Source organism: Pseudonaja textilis, chromosome Z (assembly GCF_049901715.1).
Source record: "Pseudonaja textilis isolate UNSWEBS1 chromosome Z, rPseTex1.2, whole genome shotgun sequence".
Classification (NCBI taxonomy): domain Eukaryota; kingdom Metazoa; phylum Chordata; class Lepidosauria; order Squamata; family Elapidae; genus Pseudonaja; species Pseudonaja textilis.
In genome coordinates this window covers 112,033,957-112,055,239 of record NC_142008.1, presented here as the reverse complement: position 1 = coordinate 112,055,239, position 21,283 = coordinate 112,033,957, and the positions used below count along the sequence as shown (strand labels likewise).

Below are 21,283 nucleotides of genomic sequence, written 5' to 3'. Positions count from 1 at the left end.
GTTGCAGTGAGTACTGAGATGTGCAAAACATGCTTCCTTCTGATATTCTTCAAAGACAGTACCTTTGGAAAAAATAATAGTACTGATTACTAATTAAGTATAGTCAGTGTCCCTTCTACTCTATCTCTCAAGGGAATTTCAGTAGGCACTGACAAAATTATGACCCTAAGATTAAGACATTACATAGTATTCACATCTGCTCAGAAATATAAAGAACTGCCTGCATGGAGAAAAAGAAGGATTTGTGTTTGATCTGTGATACATCCTTGTCTTAATTCCAGATAACCTTCATGGTATTATCTTTAGTAACATAAATGAGTCCCCATGGCTTTGGTTGAATGGTAACATAGCAGTTGCTCTTTAATGTCTATAATGACTATATATTACACTGAATTGGTTATGATCAGGACCGTAGTTTTATCTTTTTTTCCTACCCTGTTAATTTCTCCTATTTACAATTGCAAGCTCAGTAGTCCTCTTCCAGTCATTCACAAGTATTATCAGTCTGGAGACTTAATCATTGCTGCAATTATTTATCAAGTCCTCTTTCTTTCAAATGAGATCACTTTCCAAAGCCTTCCTTCTCATGAAGTACTTGATCAGTACATGTAAGTATCCCCCTGTTACTCTTCCTCCAGCTTCTCTTTTATTTTCCTTATTTCTACCTATACTGTATTATATATGTTCCATTTTTCTGTTGAAATATTTCAGTTGCTAGTGGTCAGTATGCTAATCCAGTGTCCATGGTTAGCCATTTTTCATTCCATAACTGGGAGAAAATCAGCTTGTTCAATCACTGGAGGTTAAATTGAGACAAATCAACTTTCTAGGACACTAAAAAGATTAAAAAATTCAAAACTTGGAGATCTCCTCAGTACAATCCCAAGCTTTTTCAAATTTCATCTCAACCAAAAAAAAAAAAACAAAAAAAAAAAAACACTAAGCCCTCTGATGTGTTTGAGAAACTTTTCTAGTTTTTACAATTCTATGGTGGAAAAATGGAACTGACTTCCTGCTCTTAGAAAACATTGGGCAAAATATAGACAAAACTGAAGTCAAATACTACCTTAGCATCTAAATTCATTCTGGAAGAGATATTTTATCATGAATTTAAAATATTAAGTACAGAAGAAGAATCTTAAATACAGACGAAAGCAAGGTACAAATGCTTTCTCAGTTCGATTTTAGCTTACTGCTCTACCCTATCTATGATTCCCTATCATATAATCAAATTATGGTTTTCCAGATATTTGTTTTTGTGTGTAAGTATATATGTATGCATGTGCAAACACAAATATATGCACACATTAAGTATGTATGTATTGTGTATATATGTGTGTGTATGACAGACAGTAGATATCTTCAAATGGTAGATATTTTAAATGTGTGGGTGTGTATATATGTATACACACACACACACACATATTTAAAATATTTACTGTCCGAATCTAAAGCAGAAGTATATTAATTCATTTTATAATTCTCACAGAAGGTTCCTCACCCAAAATTACCAACACACTTTGGCTCTGGCATTTGCTGTAAAGGACATCAATGGAAATTCTGAGATTTTGTCCAATGTTAGCCTCGGTTTCCACATCGCTACCAACTATCCTGAGGATTATACAACTTACCTTTTAACAATGGAATTTCTATCTACAAAAGATAAATTTATCCCAAATTACAAATGTAATGACCAGACAAATGTGGTGGCCATCATTGGAGGACCCCAGACTAAAACCTGTCTCAATATGGCAACCACTTTGTGCAACTATAAATTTCCCCAGGTGAGTAAAATATGGAGCAAGATGGAAAGTCCACAAGTGTATTATTTTCAAATGTTGAGTCCTGATAATCACTCTTATGAAAAGCTTTGTGGAAGCAAAAATATGTGTTATTTAATGATGAGGAAGTTAGTAGATATGAAGATTACGGAGAAAGGATTCTACTTTTTGCTTGATGAGTAGAACTAAATTTGCAAACATTATTTGGTAAAAATTTCATTTTTAGGGACTTGCCTGGAACACCCACTCAGGCCCAGTTAATACATAAAGATATATGCATTAGTCCTTTATATTTTTTTTCTAAAAACTCTGGTTGTTCTTTCTTTTCCCCACTTAGATCACATTTGGATCACCACCCTTGTCATATAATGACAATTCAGCACTTTTTGTAAAATGGATGTTCCCTGACGAGATCCACCAATTTAAAGGAATCATGTACTTACTGTTGCATTTTGGATGGATCTGGGTTGGAATGATTTCTCAGTTTGAGGAAGATAGAGAGAGGTTCATTCAAAAGAGTCTTTCCATGTTCTCAGAGAGAGGAATCTGCTTTGACTTTACAGAATGTCTTCCCCAAATGATGTATGGTAATGAAGCTGCTGAAATGGTGGAGGAAGCAGATAAATTATATAGAATAATCCTGCGGAGTACAGTCATTGCTGTGATCTTGAATGGTGAAACGTCAAGCATAGTGATATTGAGGATGATCTCTTTTTTAGATTCTGATGATATTCCAAAGGAGAGAAAAGCCAAAGTTTGGATCATGACAGCTCAAATGGAATTCACCTCTATTCTAATGCAAAGACGATTGCCCATTGATTTTCTCCATGGTGCAATTTCCTTTGCACTTCATTCAAAAGAGCTAATAGGATTCCATCAATTTATTCAGACAAAAAACCCAATTTTTGAAAAAGACAATGGGTTTATTAGGGATTTCTGGAAAGATGTATTTGAATGCTCATTTTCTAGTGATATTTCAAATGAGAATGCTGAGAGGATCTGCACTGGAGAAGAGAAGCTGGAAACTCTTCCTAATTCTGTCTTTGAGATCACCATGGGTGGACTTAGTTACAGCATCTACAATGCAGTCTATGCTGTGGCACATGCTCTGAGGGCTTTGCATGCCTCCCAACTCAACGATTGTCAAAAATTTGATCAGAGGAGGCAGAAGAATTTCATTCAATCAATGTGGCAGGTAACATTTGCTAAGGCAAAATAAAGGGTGATCAGGTATAAAAGTACTGGCTTTAAAGAACTGTATAGTAGACTGGAGATAGATGACGTGGTATCCCACCAACTCTGTTGAGAGAGAGCTGATTAATTTTGACATAAGGTCTCTTTGATCCGTCTTTCAAACCAGCAGTCTTCTCTGTCCAAAATGTGGACTTCGTTGTCTTCAAAATTTGTCTTTTAAATGAAGACTGTAGATATCCTCATGGGTTTACTTTCTCATGTTGTGCCATGTTTATTTCTTTTATTTTATTTATTTTATTTGGTTTGTCAATTGCTTACAAGATAATAGGTATAACTAAAAACATAGTTATTGTGATGACCCATAGTCTCTCAAAATAACCCCAAACCCAAAACATACATGAAAGTCCGGTAATGCCTTCAACTTAACTTCACTGTTTTATTAGGCACAGTTTAAAGTCACAAAAGTAAATAATGAGGCAAAAAGAAAACCAAAACCCCTGCATTGACGAAAGTTCTGAAGCAAGCAAAGATAACTAATCATAAACTCCAGGAAAGTAACCGAGGAGAGTCCATGGGAAGAATGCCAGCAAAGATAAACCTGTTTCAAAGTAAACATTAAACTTTCACTCCAGTAATTCTAACTCTGAAGTTACAAACTTATAAACATAGTTCCCAGCTGCAAGCCACAAGGAGGATCATGGTACAAACTTAATAATTTCAAAGTTATAAACATAGCTCCCAGCTGCAAGCCATGAGGAGGATCATGGTAATCTCCTCCTGAGTAGATCTCGCTTTTCCCTGATCCTCTCCTCCCTGCATGACCTAGGATAGATAGGGGATGGGCCTGGATCCTCCACTGACTGTTCAGCCGGCCTCTGCCCTTCCCCAACCTCCTCCACCACTTCTGGAGCCACACTCCCACTCCCTGTTCCTCCTCTTCCTCAGAGTCAGTCTCCACCAGGGGCATGACAGTTATGAATACATGGATACATATAAGAAAAATAAAAGAAACAATAGGACAGGGATAGTAGCCATGTTGGTGTGCTTATGCACGCCCCCTACAGACCTCTTAGGAAAGGAGTGTGGTCAATTGTAGAAAGTCTCAGGTTAAAGTTTTTGGGGTTTGGGGAAGAAACCACAGAGTCAGGTAGAGTATTCCAGACATTGACTACTCTGTTGCTGACGTCGTATTTCCTGCAATCAAGTTTGGTGCCTGTACCTTGAGTTTGTATCTATTGTGTGCTCTTTTATTGTTATGGTTGAAGCTGGTAGGACATTACAATATATCATTTTATACTATACTTTGATCAGACAGAAAGCAACCTAGTTCTAGGTTGACTAGGTCTAGAATTATAAGTCTGTGGCATAACATATTTCTGGCCTTTCTCAACTGTGCTAATATCAGATACATGAGGTTCTGGCCTGATGAGCTTTATTTGAGTATTGGTCTAGCAAATGTTTTGTATGCTCTAGTTAGTAGTGTGATATTACCAGAGAAAAAACTGGTAAGATTAGGTTAACAACTCTTAATGCCTTTTTGGCTATCATTAGAGATGATAGAGATGAGTACTCCAAAATCCTTGACAGAATTTGGATCATCAACAAGGTCTTGACTGTTCAGCCTATATATTATTTTCTGATATATATATATATATATATATATATATATATATATATATATATATATATATAGAGAGAGAGAGAGAGAGAGAGAGAGAGAGAGAGAGAGAGAGAGAGAGAGAGAGAGAGAGAGAGAGAGAGAGAGAGAGAGAGAGATATCTTTGGTTATTTGGGTTTTCTCCCGCATAAGATTGGCAATATCTAGGCATCGCTTCGATGAAGTCTCATTCATCATCTTCAGGCTTCTTTCTTTGGCTCTGTGCTTCTCAGAGTGATGTGAGATTGCAGCTGCTTCTTCCTTTTAACTGCTAGTGGGGGTGGGACTTGATTGGGTGGGGGCTTGGCTGTGTTCTGCTTGGCTGGGGGTGTGTTCTCATTGGTAGGGGTTTTGGCTGTGTTCTGATTGGTTGGGGGTTGGCTGTGTTCTTATTGGCTGGAGGCGTGTTCTGTTCAGGTGGGGGCTTGGTTGTGCTCAGGTTAGTCTTAGTTGCTGGGGGATTTGAGTTGGTGAGCTGTGATTTTGCTGTTTGGCTTCGAGTTCGTGGTTGTGCTGCATCTTCATAGTGGGTGTCGGTTTGCTTCATGTATGGCTCGGAGGGGTTTGAAGTGGGTAGTGATGCAGCTGCAGTGCGGCTTCTGGTCTGTGGTCGTGTCTCATCTTCTGAGTGGGTGTGTTTGTTTGTCTGTTTTCTACATGGAAGTGTGGTGGTGGCATGTTGTGTGGCTCTCATGGGTGTGGGTCTGGTGTCATTCTTCATGTTAGGTACTCGTTTGTTCATGAGGACGGGTTTCCAAATGGCTGGAAGGCAGGAGGTGTCATCTCATTTATAATCTCAGAAAACATATATATATATATATATATATATATATATTGCCAATATGTAAGACAGAGCATTTATTTGTTGAGATTTGAAGTTGTCATTTGATTCACCATTCTGACATAGTAAAGGTCTTTTTGAAGGGTAGCAGTATTGTCTGTGATGTTGAATTGCTTTACATCATCAGCAAAGAGAACACAGTCACTCTTAATATGATCACAGAGGTCATTTATGTAAAGTATGAAGAGAGTTGTTCCTAGAACACTGCCTTGGGGGACACCACTCATGACAGGTACAGAATTTAATAGGACACTCCCAATTTTGACCATTTGTTGTCTTTTTGAAAGGGATGCTTCTGTCCAGTTATGCAGGTGTCCAGAGATACCATAAGATTTTAGTTTGAGGAGTAGTTTGTCGTATACCACTGAATCAAAGGCTTTACAAAAGTCCATGTAGATTACATCTATTGCTTTGATCTGAGTTTTGTAGTCCATATGTTTTTGCAGTGTAAGAGTTCCAGATTAAAGGATAGTTTCTTATTTAAACCAAATTGTTTATTAGAGAGAAGGTTGTTTGTCTCTAAGTGGAGGATAATGTATTGGTTAGTAATTGATTCCATGACTTTACAGTTGACGCAGCATCAAGAGATTGGTCTGTAATTTTTAACTAAGCTGGGGTCTCCCTTTTTGAAGATGAGGATGAGTGTGGCTTTTGACCATAGATTTGGCAAGGAGCTGGTCCTGAACGATTTGTCGAAGATTATGCTTAGAGGTTCAGCTATGGCATTGGATAGCTTTTTAAAGAAGTAGGCACATATTCCATCTGATCCAATAGATAGAGATGGTTTTAGATTGCATAGTGCCTTTTCAATATTGTCTACTGTAAAATCAATAGGTATTAGATCATTTTTTTAAAAAAAAGTTTTTATTTTTTACAACAAACATACAAAAAAAATACATAAAACCCTCTTTCAATTGTATACATACAGTGTGTCAGTTGGTTACAATCTTTTGTGCTATCCTTTTCTTACCATTACTCACAAGTTATACAAATTCTCACCTTATCAATCTAGCTTGTGTTTATGTAATATCAATTATTAAACATTCATTTGACTAAATTATTTTTCCATCATTTTATACGAGATATTCTAATTTTAGTTATGATTTAATCATACATTCATCCAAATGTTATATATTTTATATTGTATTCTATATCTATCTATTAAATAATATTGTAAGGCTTACTAATCTATTTCTTTATCATGACTTTTTATCTAACCATTGATAAAATAAATCCCATATCACATAAAACTGTTTATCCTCTTGTTCTCTAATTTCAAATGTCAATTTACTCATTTTGGCACAGTCCATGATTTTCTTAATTATTTACTCCTGCATAGGTATTTCTTCATTTTTCCAATTCTTAGAAAATACAATTTTAGCCACTGTTAAAACATTTACAGTGAAATATTTCAATTCTTTACAATATATTTCCAGTATAATTCCCAATAAAAATATCTCACGTTTAAAGTCTATGTGTTGTTTTTTCATTTTTTCCAACCATGTGTTGCTATAGTCCAATATTTTTTTACATGTCCACCACATATGGTAATATGAAATAGGTATCTGATGACATTTCCAACATTTATTCGATTTATTCTTGAACATCCTCGCAGTTCTTGTCGGGGGTAATTGCCACCTGTAAAACATCTTATACAAATTTTCTTTATATGCAGTTGACATTGTCATTTTGTAATTTTGAGACTACAATTTTTGCCATTTATCTAAGTCAATCCAATATCCAAATTTTTTCGCCCAAGCAATCATTGTCACTTTTACTTGTTCTTCCTCTAATTTAAACTCTAGCAAATGGCCATAGAGTTTTTTGAATACATTTTCATCAATACTTGTCAAAATTTTATCTAAATCAGATAACTTATCATAGATACCTTCTGTTTTAACATCTTTATTAAATCTAGATTGTATTTGAAAATATGAAAACCCATTCATTTTTACACCTTGTTCTTCCAATGCTTGGAGAGATTTAAGTTCACCCTTTTCATTCAATATATCACCATATTTAACTGTTTGTTTTTATATATATATATATTATTGGATAGGAAAAAGCTTCAATAGTAGATACCCATAGTGGAATTTTTAAATAATACTGCTTTTTTTTCTTATCGCAGTTTAGAAACAATGCTTCTCAAATATAACGGGTTCTAAAATACCCCTGTGTTTTAGTTCCTTCTCCAGAGGAAGGCATGTCCCTGTAGCAGCAAGTCATGAACTTCTAAATTCAAAATCTGGTATTCTTTAGTGTTATACACTCCTTTACCCATATCAAACTCGTCGCTTTGTAGTATAATTCGCAATTGGGCAAACCAAATCCTCCTCTTATTCTTGCATCTTGTAGCAATTTCAGTTTTATTCTCATTTTCTTCCCTGCCAAATGTATTTTAGCACTATTTTGTTTAAAAATTCTTTCCTAATCTGATTGGACTTGTCTGGAACAAATATAAGATTCTAGGCAATACATTCACCTTAATTATAGATATTCTCCCAGTCAGTGATAATTGTAAATTTTCCCATTTTATCCAGTCTGTCGCAATCTGTTGTTTAAGTTTAAGATAATTATTCTCCTTACATGTGCTACATCTGGGTGTTATGTGTATCTCTAAATACTTAACCTTATTTGTGACCTGGATCCCCCAAACATCCTCCAATTCTTTCTTTCGTATTACTAACATGTTCTTTGATAAAATCTTTGTTTTATCTTTATTTATTTTCCTGATACTTTCCCATACTCTTCTATCTTTTCGATCAGGTTAGGTGCTGACTTCAATGGATCCTCTAATATAAATACCGGGTTATCTGCAAAAGCTTGTAATTTATACTCTTATTTTTAATTTTCATTCCTTTTATTTCTTTTTCTTCTCTGTTGTTCCTATTCAGCACTTCCAGTGTTAGCACAAGCAACAGAGGTGACAGTGGACAGCCTTGTCTAGTCCCTTTTCTTATATCTAAAGTCTGTTAATTCTCCATTTATCATAACCTTTGCAGTTTGTTTATGATATATTGTTTCTATGGCTTGAGTAAATTTTTTACCAAAGCCCATTTGGTCCAATTGTAACAGCATAAAGCACCAATTCACATTATCACAAGCTTTTTGTGCATCTAAAAAACATCAGAGCCATTTGTTTTTCGGAATGTGCCTCGTAGTATTCCAGTGTATCTAAAATTATTCTCATACTATATTTAATCTGTCTCTTTGGCAGAAATCCATTTTGATCAGGGTGAATAAAATTGTTTAAGTATCTTTTCAGTCTTTCTGCCAGAATTGAAGAAAAATTTTATAATCTGAATTTAATAGTGATATTGGGCTGTAGTTTTTAACTTGCCGTGGGTTTGTGTCCTCCTGCAGTACAAGTGCGATATATGCGTCTGACCATGTTTTGGGTATTCTCTTCTTTGTCATAACTTCATTCATAACTTCTAATAAGTGAAGAGTCAATGTTTCCTGGCCTGTCTTATAAAATTCCACTGGCAAACCATCCGGACCTGGTGCTTTCCTAATGTTTTACTTTTTTAAAGCTTCTGTTAATTCCATCATTGTTATGTAAATTCTAACGTTATTTCAATATCTTTAGGTATCTGAGGAAAATTCGCTTCATGTAAATATTGTTGAATTCTTTCTTCGTGAACATTCTCTTGATGGTACAATTTTCCATAATAATCTTGAATTATTTTTTTCTTCTCTGCATTTCCATAGCATACATGTCCTTGTTCATTTATCAATTGATTTATCCTTCTCGAGTCTCTTTCCTTTCTCAATTAATAAGCTAGCCATCTGCCTAGTTGGTTTGCATCTTCAAAATAGTTCTGCCTAGCATTTTTAATTTTTTGTGCTATTTCTTCTTTTTCAGTTAGCCCCATTTTATGTTTAGTTATGTCCATTTTAATTTTAATGTCCTTTTTTGTGGAAATTTCTGTAGTTCTTTTTCCAACTTCTTGTAATCATCTTCCAATATTTTAAAGCTTTTTTTTCTGTTTTAGATTTCTTTTTCTTCTTTTCCTTCTTGTATAAGCCTTCATCATGTCCCAGAGTTTCTCTAATGATGTATCCTCTTTTGTGTTTTCTTTAAAGAAAAAAGTCAATTCTCTCTCAATTTTCTGTTTAAAGTCTTTTTTCTTTAATATCGTATTATTTAAAATCCATCTAGATCTCCTTTTTTGTAATTTCCATACAAGTGTTATTGGATTGTGATCTGCTAAGGTACTTGCTTCTATTTCAATGTCTTGTGTGTTAGAAAGCAATTCTGTTGACATCCTGATCATATCTATTCTAGACTAGGATGCATGTCTATTTGAATAAAAGGTATATTGTTTATTTTCCACATTTCTCTCTCTCCGTGCTTCTTTTTAAGTTTATCTCATCTACCATTTGAAAGAAGGATTTTGGCAATGTCTTTCTAGTTTTCTTTGCTGTTTTTTTGTGTTTTATAGTCCCATTTGTCATTTATTATTCCATTAAAATCTCCCATCAGACAGATACTAGCATAATCCAGTTCAATTATTTTCTGATGCAATTTCCTGTCTTGGCAAGGAGCTCATCCTGAAAGATTTTTCAAAGATTATGCTTTGAGGTTCGGCTATGGCAGTAGATAGCTTTTTTAAGAAGTAGGCACTTATTCCGTCCGGTCAAATAGATAGGGATCGTTTTAGAATGCGCAGTTCTTTTTCAACATTGTCTTCTGTAAAATCAATATGTATTGTAGTTATCTGTGGTTCGACTGGGAAATACTAGGCATGATCCATTGCTGTTTACAAATATTGAGACAAAGAATGTGTTAAAGAGGTTGGCTTTAATAGTGTCGTCATTGCAGTCTTTACCATTAGGTCCTTTCACAGTTGGGATGGACCTTGAATCTTTAAGTCTGTTGTTTACAAAATTGTAGAAAGTGCGGGTGGATTGGTGCATAGAAGGTTTTCCCCTTGTTTAATGTAATAATTGGTGCATTCAGTCTTTACTTGGTGGCATAAATTTTTGTATCAGCTTTTGAAGTTGGAAACATGACCAGATTTGTTTTTCCGCCAAAGTTATCTCTTTTTGGATTGAAGCTTCCTTATTTTTATGGGTAATCTATTTTTTCTGGTTTTTGGAGTTGTTATTGGTACATATAGTTTGATGACTCTTTTGACTTCAAGTAAAAAAATGTTGTATTGTTTTATGAAGGAGTTGTTTTGGTTCCCCAGTGAAGAAATTTCCATATATTTCATGGCATTTTACTGCATATACCACATTGCTTAGTTTGTAATCTGTTTTTTTCTTCTCATTTCCTTCTTGTTTGGACAGTTAAAAAATGAAAGAATATTTATTTATTTGTATTTCATATTTTTTATGAAATACCTACCCTCGTGGTCCATCCTTTTACAAATAATTATTGGCTTTGTTATATGAAGAAAAGATTTTTTGTTAAAAAAAACTATCATTGTTTATCAAATATGATCTGAATGATCTGAATAACAAAGATCTTGCATGCAAAATTGGATGAAGTTTGAAAATAAAATGAAGATATTGAAAAAGTTTAAATATATAACGTATGTTGTATATTCATGAACTGGGATAGAGCTTGGTAACAAGGTCAGCCAATGAAGAGGCATGGTAAGTAAATCAGTCAATGGGGACAGTTTGGAAACTGAAACTAGAAATACCTAGCATGGAAAGTGAAACTAGAAATAGCCTAGGCATGGCTCTATGTTAAGCTATGCACCTCTGAAGCTATTGAGTTCTGAATCTGTCTATTGAAATGAACTGCTTCTCTCTTCTGCTTGCCTGCTGAACTAAAGTAAATGAGAAACTAATTTGCTTGTCTGCTGAAGTGACTTGAAATATGTTTCTGTCTGAGTTTGCTGCATGTTGGAAAAATCTACAACTGGTTTATAAAATCTGCTTATTATGTTTATCAGTCCTGTAAATATACACAGAAATCTGTGTTTATTTTTCTGGAGCTGAATTAATGCTGCAAAACTCTGAATATGTACTTTATGTATGAAATAATATGTCAAGGATCTTATTTAATCTAACACCTGTATATTTAACAGTTTCAAATGTAAAACTTTGTCAATCAATAGCATAAAGAAAATTTAAAAATTAAATTGTTCTCAATTGTTTTTTATTTATTTGTTTTTCAATTAAAATCAGTGTAGATTGATGTAAAAAATGGCATTCCACTGACTGTAAGCAAAACAGAAGGAACTGAGGTCTCTACATATGATTTCAAGGAATCCAGTTAATATTTATATTACTTTGATTTTTCATTCAGCTCCACCATTTTTTGCAGCAAGTCTCTTTTAACAACGGTGCTGGAGAACAGGTTTCTTTTGGCCCCAATGGAGAATTTGAAACTGGGTTTGATGTCTTCAATTGGGTCACATTTCCAAACAAGTCCTTTCTAAGAGTCCAAATTGGAAGCATTGATCCCATGGCTCCCCCAGACAAGTTCCACACCATTTCTACCATGGATGCTGTTTGGCCCCTTGTATTTAACCAGGTGTGTCTCGTTTTTCAGTTTTTAAGAAATCCTGTATTCATTCATCCACAGAAATAAATGATTAAATGTCTATGATGACAACAACCTTAGAATTTAGCAGCCTCAATATTTTTTATATGTGATGTGAACATAAGCTGCTAAAATATAAACGGGTGGCTTAAAAATGAATATTTCAGATCAAAAACAGCAGGTGCTTGTTTCTCAAACTCAGCAAATTTATGAGGTGTGGACTTCAACTCCAAACTTCAACATCCTGGCTGGGGAATTCTGGCAGTTGAAGTTCACACCTCTTCTACTTGCTGAAGATTGAAGAACAAATTAATTGAATTGAATTGAATTTTAATGAATTTAAAACAAAAGAAAATGGTGAAATTGGACACTAAGGAATGATGAGCATGGGAAGAGTTTGGGTATGTATAATTGATGAAATGGACACTCCCAACACATACATTCTTCATATGAAAGAAATCTCATTTTATTTATAACAGACAATGCCTCTTTCCATCTGTAATGAGAAATGTCCTTCTGGCTCCAGCAAGGTAAAAATTGAAGGGAAATTATCCTGCTGCTATGACTGTAGACAGTGTCCGGAAGGGAAGATAGCTGACCAAATGGGTAAGCAAAGGAATATGCTGAATATATGGATAATTTAATAAGTATATATTTATTAAGTATAAGTATTATGCTGTCTGAAAATCTTATCTGATAGGTTGTATACTTTAGCGCATTTTGTATATTATTTAAATAATAATAATATGAAGTCATAATATCTTAGTAAATTAAGTATGCTATTCATTCTTCATGCTTAAAACCTATCATGTTTCTGTGAAGCAGTTTTATTCGTTGTTTTCCCCCAGACTTAGATGATTGTTTCCCATGTCCAGAGGATCAATATCCGAACAAGAGTCAAGATAATTGCCTTCAAAAAACTGTCACTTATTTAACTTTCCAAGAGCTGTTGGGTATTTCTTTGGTAATGATTGCAGTCTCCTTTTCTGTCATCTCAGCTGCGGTCCTGGGAATCTTCATTAAACACCAGGACACTCCCATTGTCAAAGCCAACAACAGGAACCTCACCTACACACTTCTCATTGCTCTCCTGCTCTCCTTCATTTGTACTATGCTCTTCATTGGGAAACCTGATCGAGTGAAATGTGTCCTGCGACAAACTACATTTGGCATCACTTTCTCTATAGCTCTTTCTTGTATTTTGGGTAAAACAACCATAGTAGTTCTTGCTTTCATGGCCACAAAGCCAGGCTCCAAAGTGAGGAGATGGGTGGGGAAAAGGATGGCCAACACTATTGTCCTATCTGTCTTCACAGTTCAGTTCACCATCTGTGTAGTGTGGTTGGCAATGTCTCCCCCATTTCCAGATTCAGACATGCACTCCATGGTTGAAGAAATTGTCCTGGAATGTAACGAAGGTTCAACCACAATGTTTTATACTGTCCTTGGCTTTATGGGGCTCTTGACCGCTGTCACTTACACAGTGGCCTTCTTAGCTAGGAATTTACCTGACAGCTTCAACGAAACCAAATTCATCACCTTCAGCATGTTGGTCTTTTGCAGTGTCTGGGTGTCATTTGTTCCCACCTATTTGAGCACCAAGGGAAAATACGTGGTTGCTGTGGAGATCTTCTCCATTTTGGCTTCAGCAGCTGGATTGCTGGGCTGCATTTTTTCTCCCAAGTGCTATATCATTATTCTGAGACCTGATTTGAATAAGAAGGAGCAATTAATAAGAAAATAAAACTAATATTTATATCTTGAATGAAGAGAAATTGGTTATTTTCCATATAATATAAAGGGTTTGGGTTATGAGGTGTGCTTTGGGGATTCTGCATTATTCCCTCATATCAGCATATCAATGTGACATATCAGACAATACCTTGATATATAGGGACACAGATATATATCCCTATTACACTCACTCTGTGGAAGTATGAAAGATAATTTAGCATTTCACTCTTGCTTTGCATGAAGATTCCCATGAAAATAAGACAAACTAGAAAGTTAGACAGTACTGGAAAAATAAACATACGGAGAACCTGTTTGACTGCAAACTCTCATTTAACATTCAGACATTTTTCTCTTCTATAACAACTTTTTCATAATTTTCAGGATGTGTAGATAGGTATTGAGGTAGGGTCACACAAGAAGGCAACTTTCAAAGCATTAGCTGTGATTATATTTCAAAGCTAACTTTAGGACCTAGAGAGTTTCCATGAATCTTTTCTTTTTGAACTATTAGATCATTATTCTGAGCTCCAATAAGAATAAATGGGAATAGCTAATCAAGAAGATAATTGTGTTTAAAAATTGGTTTTTAATATTAAAATGTTCAATTGTCTCCTACTTATTGAATTTGTGTCCTGGAACCCATAAGCCTCATAAGATATTTGAGTAAAAAAAAATCTTGCCAACCATCCTAATATTCTTCAGAAGTATATTTTAGAAAAAATGTAATAGAGGAAAATACCCACTAATTTCTACTGTTCCAAATGTGGATGATTGAGACCCAGATGTTGGTGTTATGGATAAGATGGTTGTCCAGAAATTGGGAAACAATCAATACTAGTCCCCCTTGAAGCATGATAGCATCCACAGTTGTGTTGTTGTGGCAATTGAATAAAGAGTTTGGAAGAAGATTGTGATGGAGCATTACTTCTTAGCTTCCCTCATGTAACTGCCTTAAATTTCCTTACATATAATGGTCTAATAGTGGTTTTAAATCTGTGTTTTGTTTCTTTCTTTCAATGAATTTCAAGAAGCAAATCCCAAAATGTTTTAGAAGGCCTAAGTATTTTGCTGCATTTATTAAAATGACAAAAATGTATAATCATAATTCTAATGAAAAAGACCTGGAAAAAATTATGAAATATCACAACCTGGATATCGAAACTATGCAATTATTGGATGAAACATGTAACAGTGATTCCCATTGTCATCGGGGTACTTGGCACAATGTCCAAGAATTTTGCAAAATGCATCAAGAATTTGCAGCTTCCTGCTAGAATGCCAGCAAGCTGCAAAAGATTGTGCTACTCAAAACAACATACATTTTAAGAAGATTCTTGTTGATACCTAGGATGCTGTCAGCAACCTGTATCAACCATTAGAGCCAGTCAGTGATATTTGTAATACATTTTTTAATGTTCAGTTGACTGAGTTTCATATTTAAATAACAATAAAAATAACAGAATGATTATGTGAACCAAAGTACAGAAAAATTGCTGCAGGCTCTGAACAACAGAAAAAGAGCCAGAATATAAGGAAATACAGATAGAAGATAGATTAAATAGATGGAAAACCAAAGCTTTGCATGGACAGCACTTGGAAAACATTGAAGGAAAATGTGATGACAGCTTGACATGCGCATGACTTATTCTTCTATCAAGGAAGAAATGGAAGGTTTAATACTTGCTGCTCAAGAAGAAGCACTACAAACTAATCAAAGGTGGGATTCAAAAAAATGTATTGCCAATTCTGTGGGCATGGCTTGGTGGGTGTGGCTTAGTGGTCATGTGACTGGGTTGGCATGGCCGGGTAGTCATGAGACTGGGGGGGCCTGATTAACTCCACATCACTCATGTCAAGGGGTGCCTTGCCTCGCCCGGCTTGCCTGGCCTCCTGAGCTCTTCTGGTCTTTGTCTATTCATCTGTCTACTACTACAGTGCCTGGTAGATTATCTAATGCCTGCCTGTTCTTCTGAATCTGAAACTCTCACAGATTCTTAGCTCCATTATTCTCCACAATCTTCTGTAGAAACTCCTTGATGACTTGCTAGAGAATTCTGGGAGTTAATGTCCATATATCTTTCAGCTGAGGGACACTGATCTAGCCCTTGGGTTCCATCTATTGTGGTAAATCCCTGCTACTATAGATCTGGCGCTTAGTGCCTGTTCTTGTGCTGTTATGATCAGTGATCAGTGCTGCCTTTTATGCACACACACACTTCAGGAATAGTTATAAAAATGATGATTTCTCACTCATAGTAGAAATAAAATAATCAGCCAAAAATGTAACCTAAAGTTGGAACCCAAAATCTAATGTACACTAAATGTAGACTGATTTTTAGCTACATATCTTCCCAGCAAACAGAAATTTTGAAGCTCTTGGTAAAGAAGATTCATTTTAGGAGGAGTAATCACAGTTGGAGTTTCCAAAAGGAATGTTGGGAAATTCTGTATTTTAAAGAACATTTGAAGGAGATGTGCAAAATAGTTCTTCTCTTCCTGAGGCTATAGAGATCTTGCACAAATCAAAAGATTGTTTGTGAAGCAAATGATCAACACTGAGGGTAAGCCACTAATATATGAAAGTAAGAGCAAACTCCACTCCCTTCTAGTACTGATGATGTTACCTAGTTTGGTAATGAAACATCTGCATCTATGGTTCATATTCCTTTAATCACTATTTGTTAAGGAAACCACAACTGATTTATTTAATTGCACCAACTCTAAATAAATCAGGTATGGAAATTCCTAAGCTATAGTGTAGACTCATGCTTCTCAACTTTGTCAATTTTAAGGTGCATGGACTTCAATTTCCAGAATTCTCAAGGTAGCATGTAGTTCATCCATCTTAAACTTGCCAGGACTGAAAAATGCTGATCTTCAGAGAGGGATTTTTCTATTCCTCTTTTACTGGTTCTTACTTACTTATAAGCAATCACAATGCAAAATCCTCAGTTCCATCTCATTCCCTCACTAACCTGATTTCCAGCTCCATGCAGGGCAACTAAAGAAGACTATTAGCACCAGTCAATGGTATTTGTGATGCATTTTTGAATGTTTAATTGACAGAATTTCATGGTTAATGAATAAAGTATATTTATTTGTTTATTTAATTTATTTATTTTATATTGCTGTCTCTTCGCCCATGGTGACTCGAAGCAGCTTACACAGTGTAAAACTGCATTTAAACTAAAAATAAAAAACTATAAAATCTAACAAAAAGAATCAAATAAATTAATAAAGTACAATAGAACAAAATCTGGAAAAAAATAAAATAGATAAAAAATCATAATCATAATTGGAATTAAGCTAAAATGTTGGGGAGGCTGGTTTTTTTTATATTGATGAGGGTGGCATTTTTTTTACTTCTTAAATATATTGTCTTGTCATAAAAAGCAAATATTCAGTTGTATTACAGGAGCCACATTGGCATGAATCCAGTAGTAATTATAAAAAGTTAACCCTGGGATGATTTACATGATTTAAAATTTGAAAGATAAGGGGAAAATAATGTCAATATGAACTATGGTTTCTGGAATTCTAACGAATAAAGGGTTGTTTAAATTGTACATTTAAAGCTAAATGTGGCTTGGTTGACAATTGTGAAATGCATGAACCTATTTTATAATGCAATAAATGTATTTAATCTTAAGTTCAATCCTTACCACCGAGATCTTCACTGAATTCTTATTTATTGTTGTTTACAAATGGCAGAGAGAAAATAAAAAAAGGAAGAAAAAGAAAAAGAACTTTATTTGTAAAAGTAAATTACTATTTGGTTTGTAATGTCCCCTTTATTTACTTATCAAATTTTTATAACACACCTCCTCATGTAGTGATTCTGAGCAGTGTTCATAATACAAGAGACTCTATAGGAAGTCCTTGACTATGACCACAATTGAGCCCAAAATCTATGTTGTGAAGCAAGATAGTTTTAAGTGAGATTTGCCTAATTTTACAACCTTTCTTGCCACAACTGTTAAATGAATTGCTGCAGTTGTTAAGTAAGGAACTTAACAAGTTTTTAAGTGAATTTGGTTTACCCACTGACTTTGCTTGTCAGAAGGTCCTAAAGATGATCACATGGCCCCAGGACACAGCATCATAAATATGAACTAGCTGCCAAGCATCCAAATTTCAATTGCATGACCATTGGGATTCTGTAATAGTCATAATGTGAAAAACAGCCATCAGTTACTTCCTTCAGTGCCTTTGTAACTTTGAATAGTTACCAGTTCAAAAGTTACCAATCATTTTAACAGTACAAATAGTTTTCAATGTACAACCACAATTTAGCCCAACAGGGCTAAATATGGAAATGCATGGTTGGATGATTCTAGGAATTGAGTCATTTGCTTCGGTAATCCCAAGCAGCCATGATGAGCATAATTGTCACCCAGGGAACATTTGGTGGAATTTTCATTATCCTTTAGAGTTTCCTTGCATATGAGGCATGTGCTGGAGTCTTGTGGTTCATTGGTGGCGATTTCTTTCTCTTTGGGTTGTTGTTTGGAATTGGATTTTTTTCCTGGCATGGAAGGTTTCTTGAGATGGTACATTGATAAAATTGCTCATTCAAACAAGATATTTGGGTAGTCAATATAGCCAATATCACACTAATTCATAAAATACAATAATCATGCTAGTCAAATAATTTCCCTAAGCAATAATCAACCTAATCAATTAATTACACTAAGCTCTAATCACAATCAGCCTAATCAATTAATTATACTAATCACTAGTCACACGGTCAATTAAATTCACTAAATCACTAATTTTACTAATCAATTAAATTATATTAATCACTGATCATTTACACTGATCAGCAATCACAGTATTTATTTTTATTTTATTTATTTGGTTTTTCAATTGTTTACAAGACAATATGTATAAGTATATATATAGTTATTATTACATGAAATGGGTAAATATAAGAAAAATAAAACAATAGCACAGGGACGGTAGGCATATTGGTGCGCTTATGCATGCCCCCTACAGACCTCTTAGGAAAGGGGTGAGGTCAACAGTGGACAGTCTAAGGTTAAAGTTTTGGGGGTTTGGGGAAGAAACTACAGAGTCAGGTAGAGTATTCCAGACATTGACCACTCTGTTGGTCAAGTTTGGTGCAGTTAACCTTGAGTTTTTATCTACTGTGTGCTCTTGTGTTGTTATAGTTGAAGCTGAAGTATTCATTGACAGGTAGGACATTGCAATGTGTGATTTTATGTACCATACTTATATCAGACCGAAGATGGCACAATTCAAGGTTCTCTAGTTCTAGAATTTCAAGTCTGATGGCATAAGATATTCTACAAGGAGTAGAGGCGTGGAGAACTCTTCTTGTGAAATATTTCTGGACTTTCTCAACTGTGCTAATATCAGATATGTAATGTGGGCTGACTGGTGAGCTGTATTCGAGTTCTGTATGCTCTAGTTACTAGTGTAATATTACCAGAGAAAAAGCTACGTAGGATTAGGTTAACAACTCTTAATGCCTTTTTGGCTATGTAGTTAAAGTGGGCTCTAGCACTTAGATGATTAGAGATGAGTATTCCAAGGTCTTTTACAGAGCTTGGATCATCAACAAGATCTTGACTATTCAGCTTGTATGTTATTTTCTGATTTTTTTTGCCAATTTGCATTAACCTTCTAGCCATACTAATCAATCAAACAAAAAGTCAATTAATCAATTGATAAATTAATTATTTAATAGAAATTGTTTTAGAGACATCATTATCTAATCATTGGTATAGGTCATTAGGTAGAAAAGATATGTTTTGAGGTAATGAAGTAATCAGTGTTTAAGTACTGAAGTAATGAAATAGTATTTATATAGTTATTTAGTTCCAGTGAAAAATCATCCCAGTACAAACCATAGTAATAATCTCTACTAATTACTCAGTGGGTCATATTATTAAAATGAGGATCAGACAAAGTAAAATACAATAAAATGAGAGAAGATAAAACAGTAAAATAAAATGGGATATGGTAAAAAATAATGCAAGATATATAATGAAATGAATCCTAGAGATAGGAAACAGTAGGCACTTAAGTGAATTAATTGCTTTTAAATATAAACTCAATTTTCTGGTGTATAAGATATTCTATCAACTTCAAAGTTCAAGTGACTAGATATATATTTGGGTCCTGAACAAAATAGAATTATTTTTTGTTGGTTTCTTTGAGAAATAGTATGTCATTTTCGTGAAGCAATACCTCTATGTATTGAGCCCTTGATGAGCTGCCATATAATGCACAAGTGATTAGGACATCTGAAGTAGTCGGGTATCTTTAACTACACATAATGACACTCTAGAAATGCTCATAGCTTAATGGAAAGAATCCATTTGTTGCAACAGAGTAAAACTGTTTTTAAAATGGCTTGAACATGGTTTTTGGTGAAATCTCCTTAAACTTAAATTTATATTTGCCTCCCGGAAAGAAATTAAACAGGGAGCAGAAAGGCATTCTTTTAGCATAGACTTTCTGCCTAACCAGCTAACTAGTTATGATAATCCAAGTAAAGGAATATGATTGCACATTAAGCAGAAAAATCACCCTTTCACTGTTGATAGCATTTATGTGCTGCAGCGTGTAAATTTAACAAATAAAATAAATAAAAATAATTAAAAGGGGGAAGGAGATATTATTTTTATAAAAATTATATAACCTATATGAATAAAAGAGGAAAACAATATGACGCAGAAAACTGCTTTGTAATTAGATTGCAGGTTTCTAAGTAGGAATTTATTTATAAGACGCACCATGCACAGTTGAACTTAATAATTGCATAGAAACATTTTCCCCACATTGTTGACTTATGGACAAAAAAAGGGTTAGGGCTAACATTAATTTAATAAGCATTTTTGTTGCAAGAGTTGAGTGAGGGAATTATCAGCAAATCTTTAATGCAAATCATTAAGGAGAAGGTGTGGTTCTAGTCCTTCCACAACCACAGCTGAATGATTTATGGCATGTTCTCACTCCAGAAACGAGGAAATAACAAATCACTTCTGAAAAGGTTTGCAAGAAAATTTCTCCAGGCAGACTCTCACAATTGACCACAATTCAATGGAAACAAGAAAAAAAGGAACAGTTAAACAAGTGTTTCTTCAACCCAGCAACTTTTATGAGGTGTGGATTTCAACTCCCAACTTCAGCATGCTGGTTGGGGAAATAACAGAATAACTTGGGAGGTATTCTAGTTAAACTCCCTTTACTCGGGAAACCCTACACCAGTTCAGACAAATGGTTGTCCAATCTCTTCTTTAAAATGTCTCGTGTTGTAGGATCCAGAATTTCTGGAGCAAGCCATTCCACCCATTAATTGTTCTAACTGTCAGGAAATTTCTCCTTAATTCAAAATTGGTTCTCTCCTTACTTAGTTTCCATCCATTGCTTCTTATCCTGCCTTCAGGTGCTTTGGAGAATAGGTTGAATGCCACTTCTTTGTAGAAGGCCCTAAGATATTGGAAGACTGCTTGCAACTGTTCTGCATATATTTTAGCCTCCAATTCCTAATCATCTTTGTTGTACCTCTCTGCACTCTCTATATACTCTCCTCATCTTTTTATATT

At 34.7% G+C, this 21,283-nt stretch overlaps 1 protein-coding gene across 1 annotated transcript in view; it reads left to right on the top strand.

Annotated features, from left to right (window-relative positions):
- Positions 1 to 13,719, top strand: part of LOC148124272 (vomeronasal type-2 receptor 26-like) — a 27,523-nt gene extending 13,804 nt beyond the window's left edge. The window contains exons 3-5 of the mRNA XM_087917258.1: positions 2,119 to 2,976; positions 12,455 to 12,581; positions 12,824 to 13,719. Of these exons, the coding sequence (XP_087773384.1) occupies positions 2,119 to 2,976; positions 12,455 to 12,581; positions 12,824 to 13,719 (1,881 nt within the window). The remainder of the gene's footprint in view (positions 1 to 2,118; positions 2,977 to 12,454; positions 12,582 to 12,823) is intronic.
- The last annotated feature ends 7,564 nt before the right edge of the window (positions 13,720 to 21,283 follow it).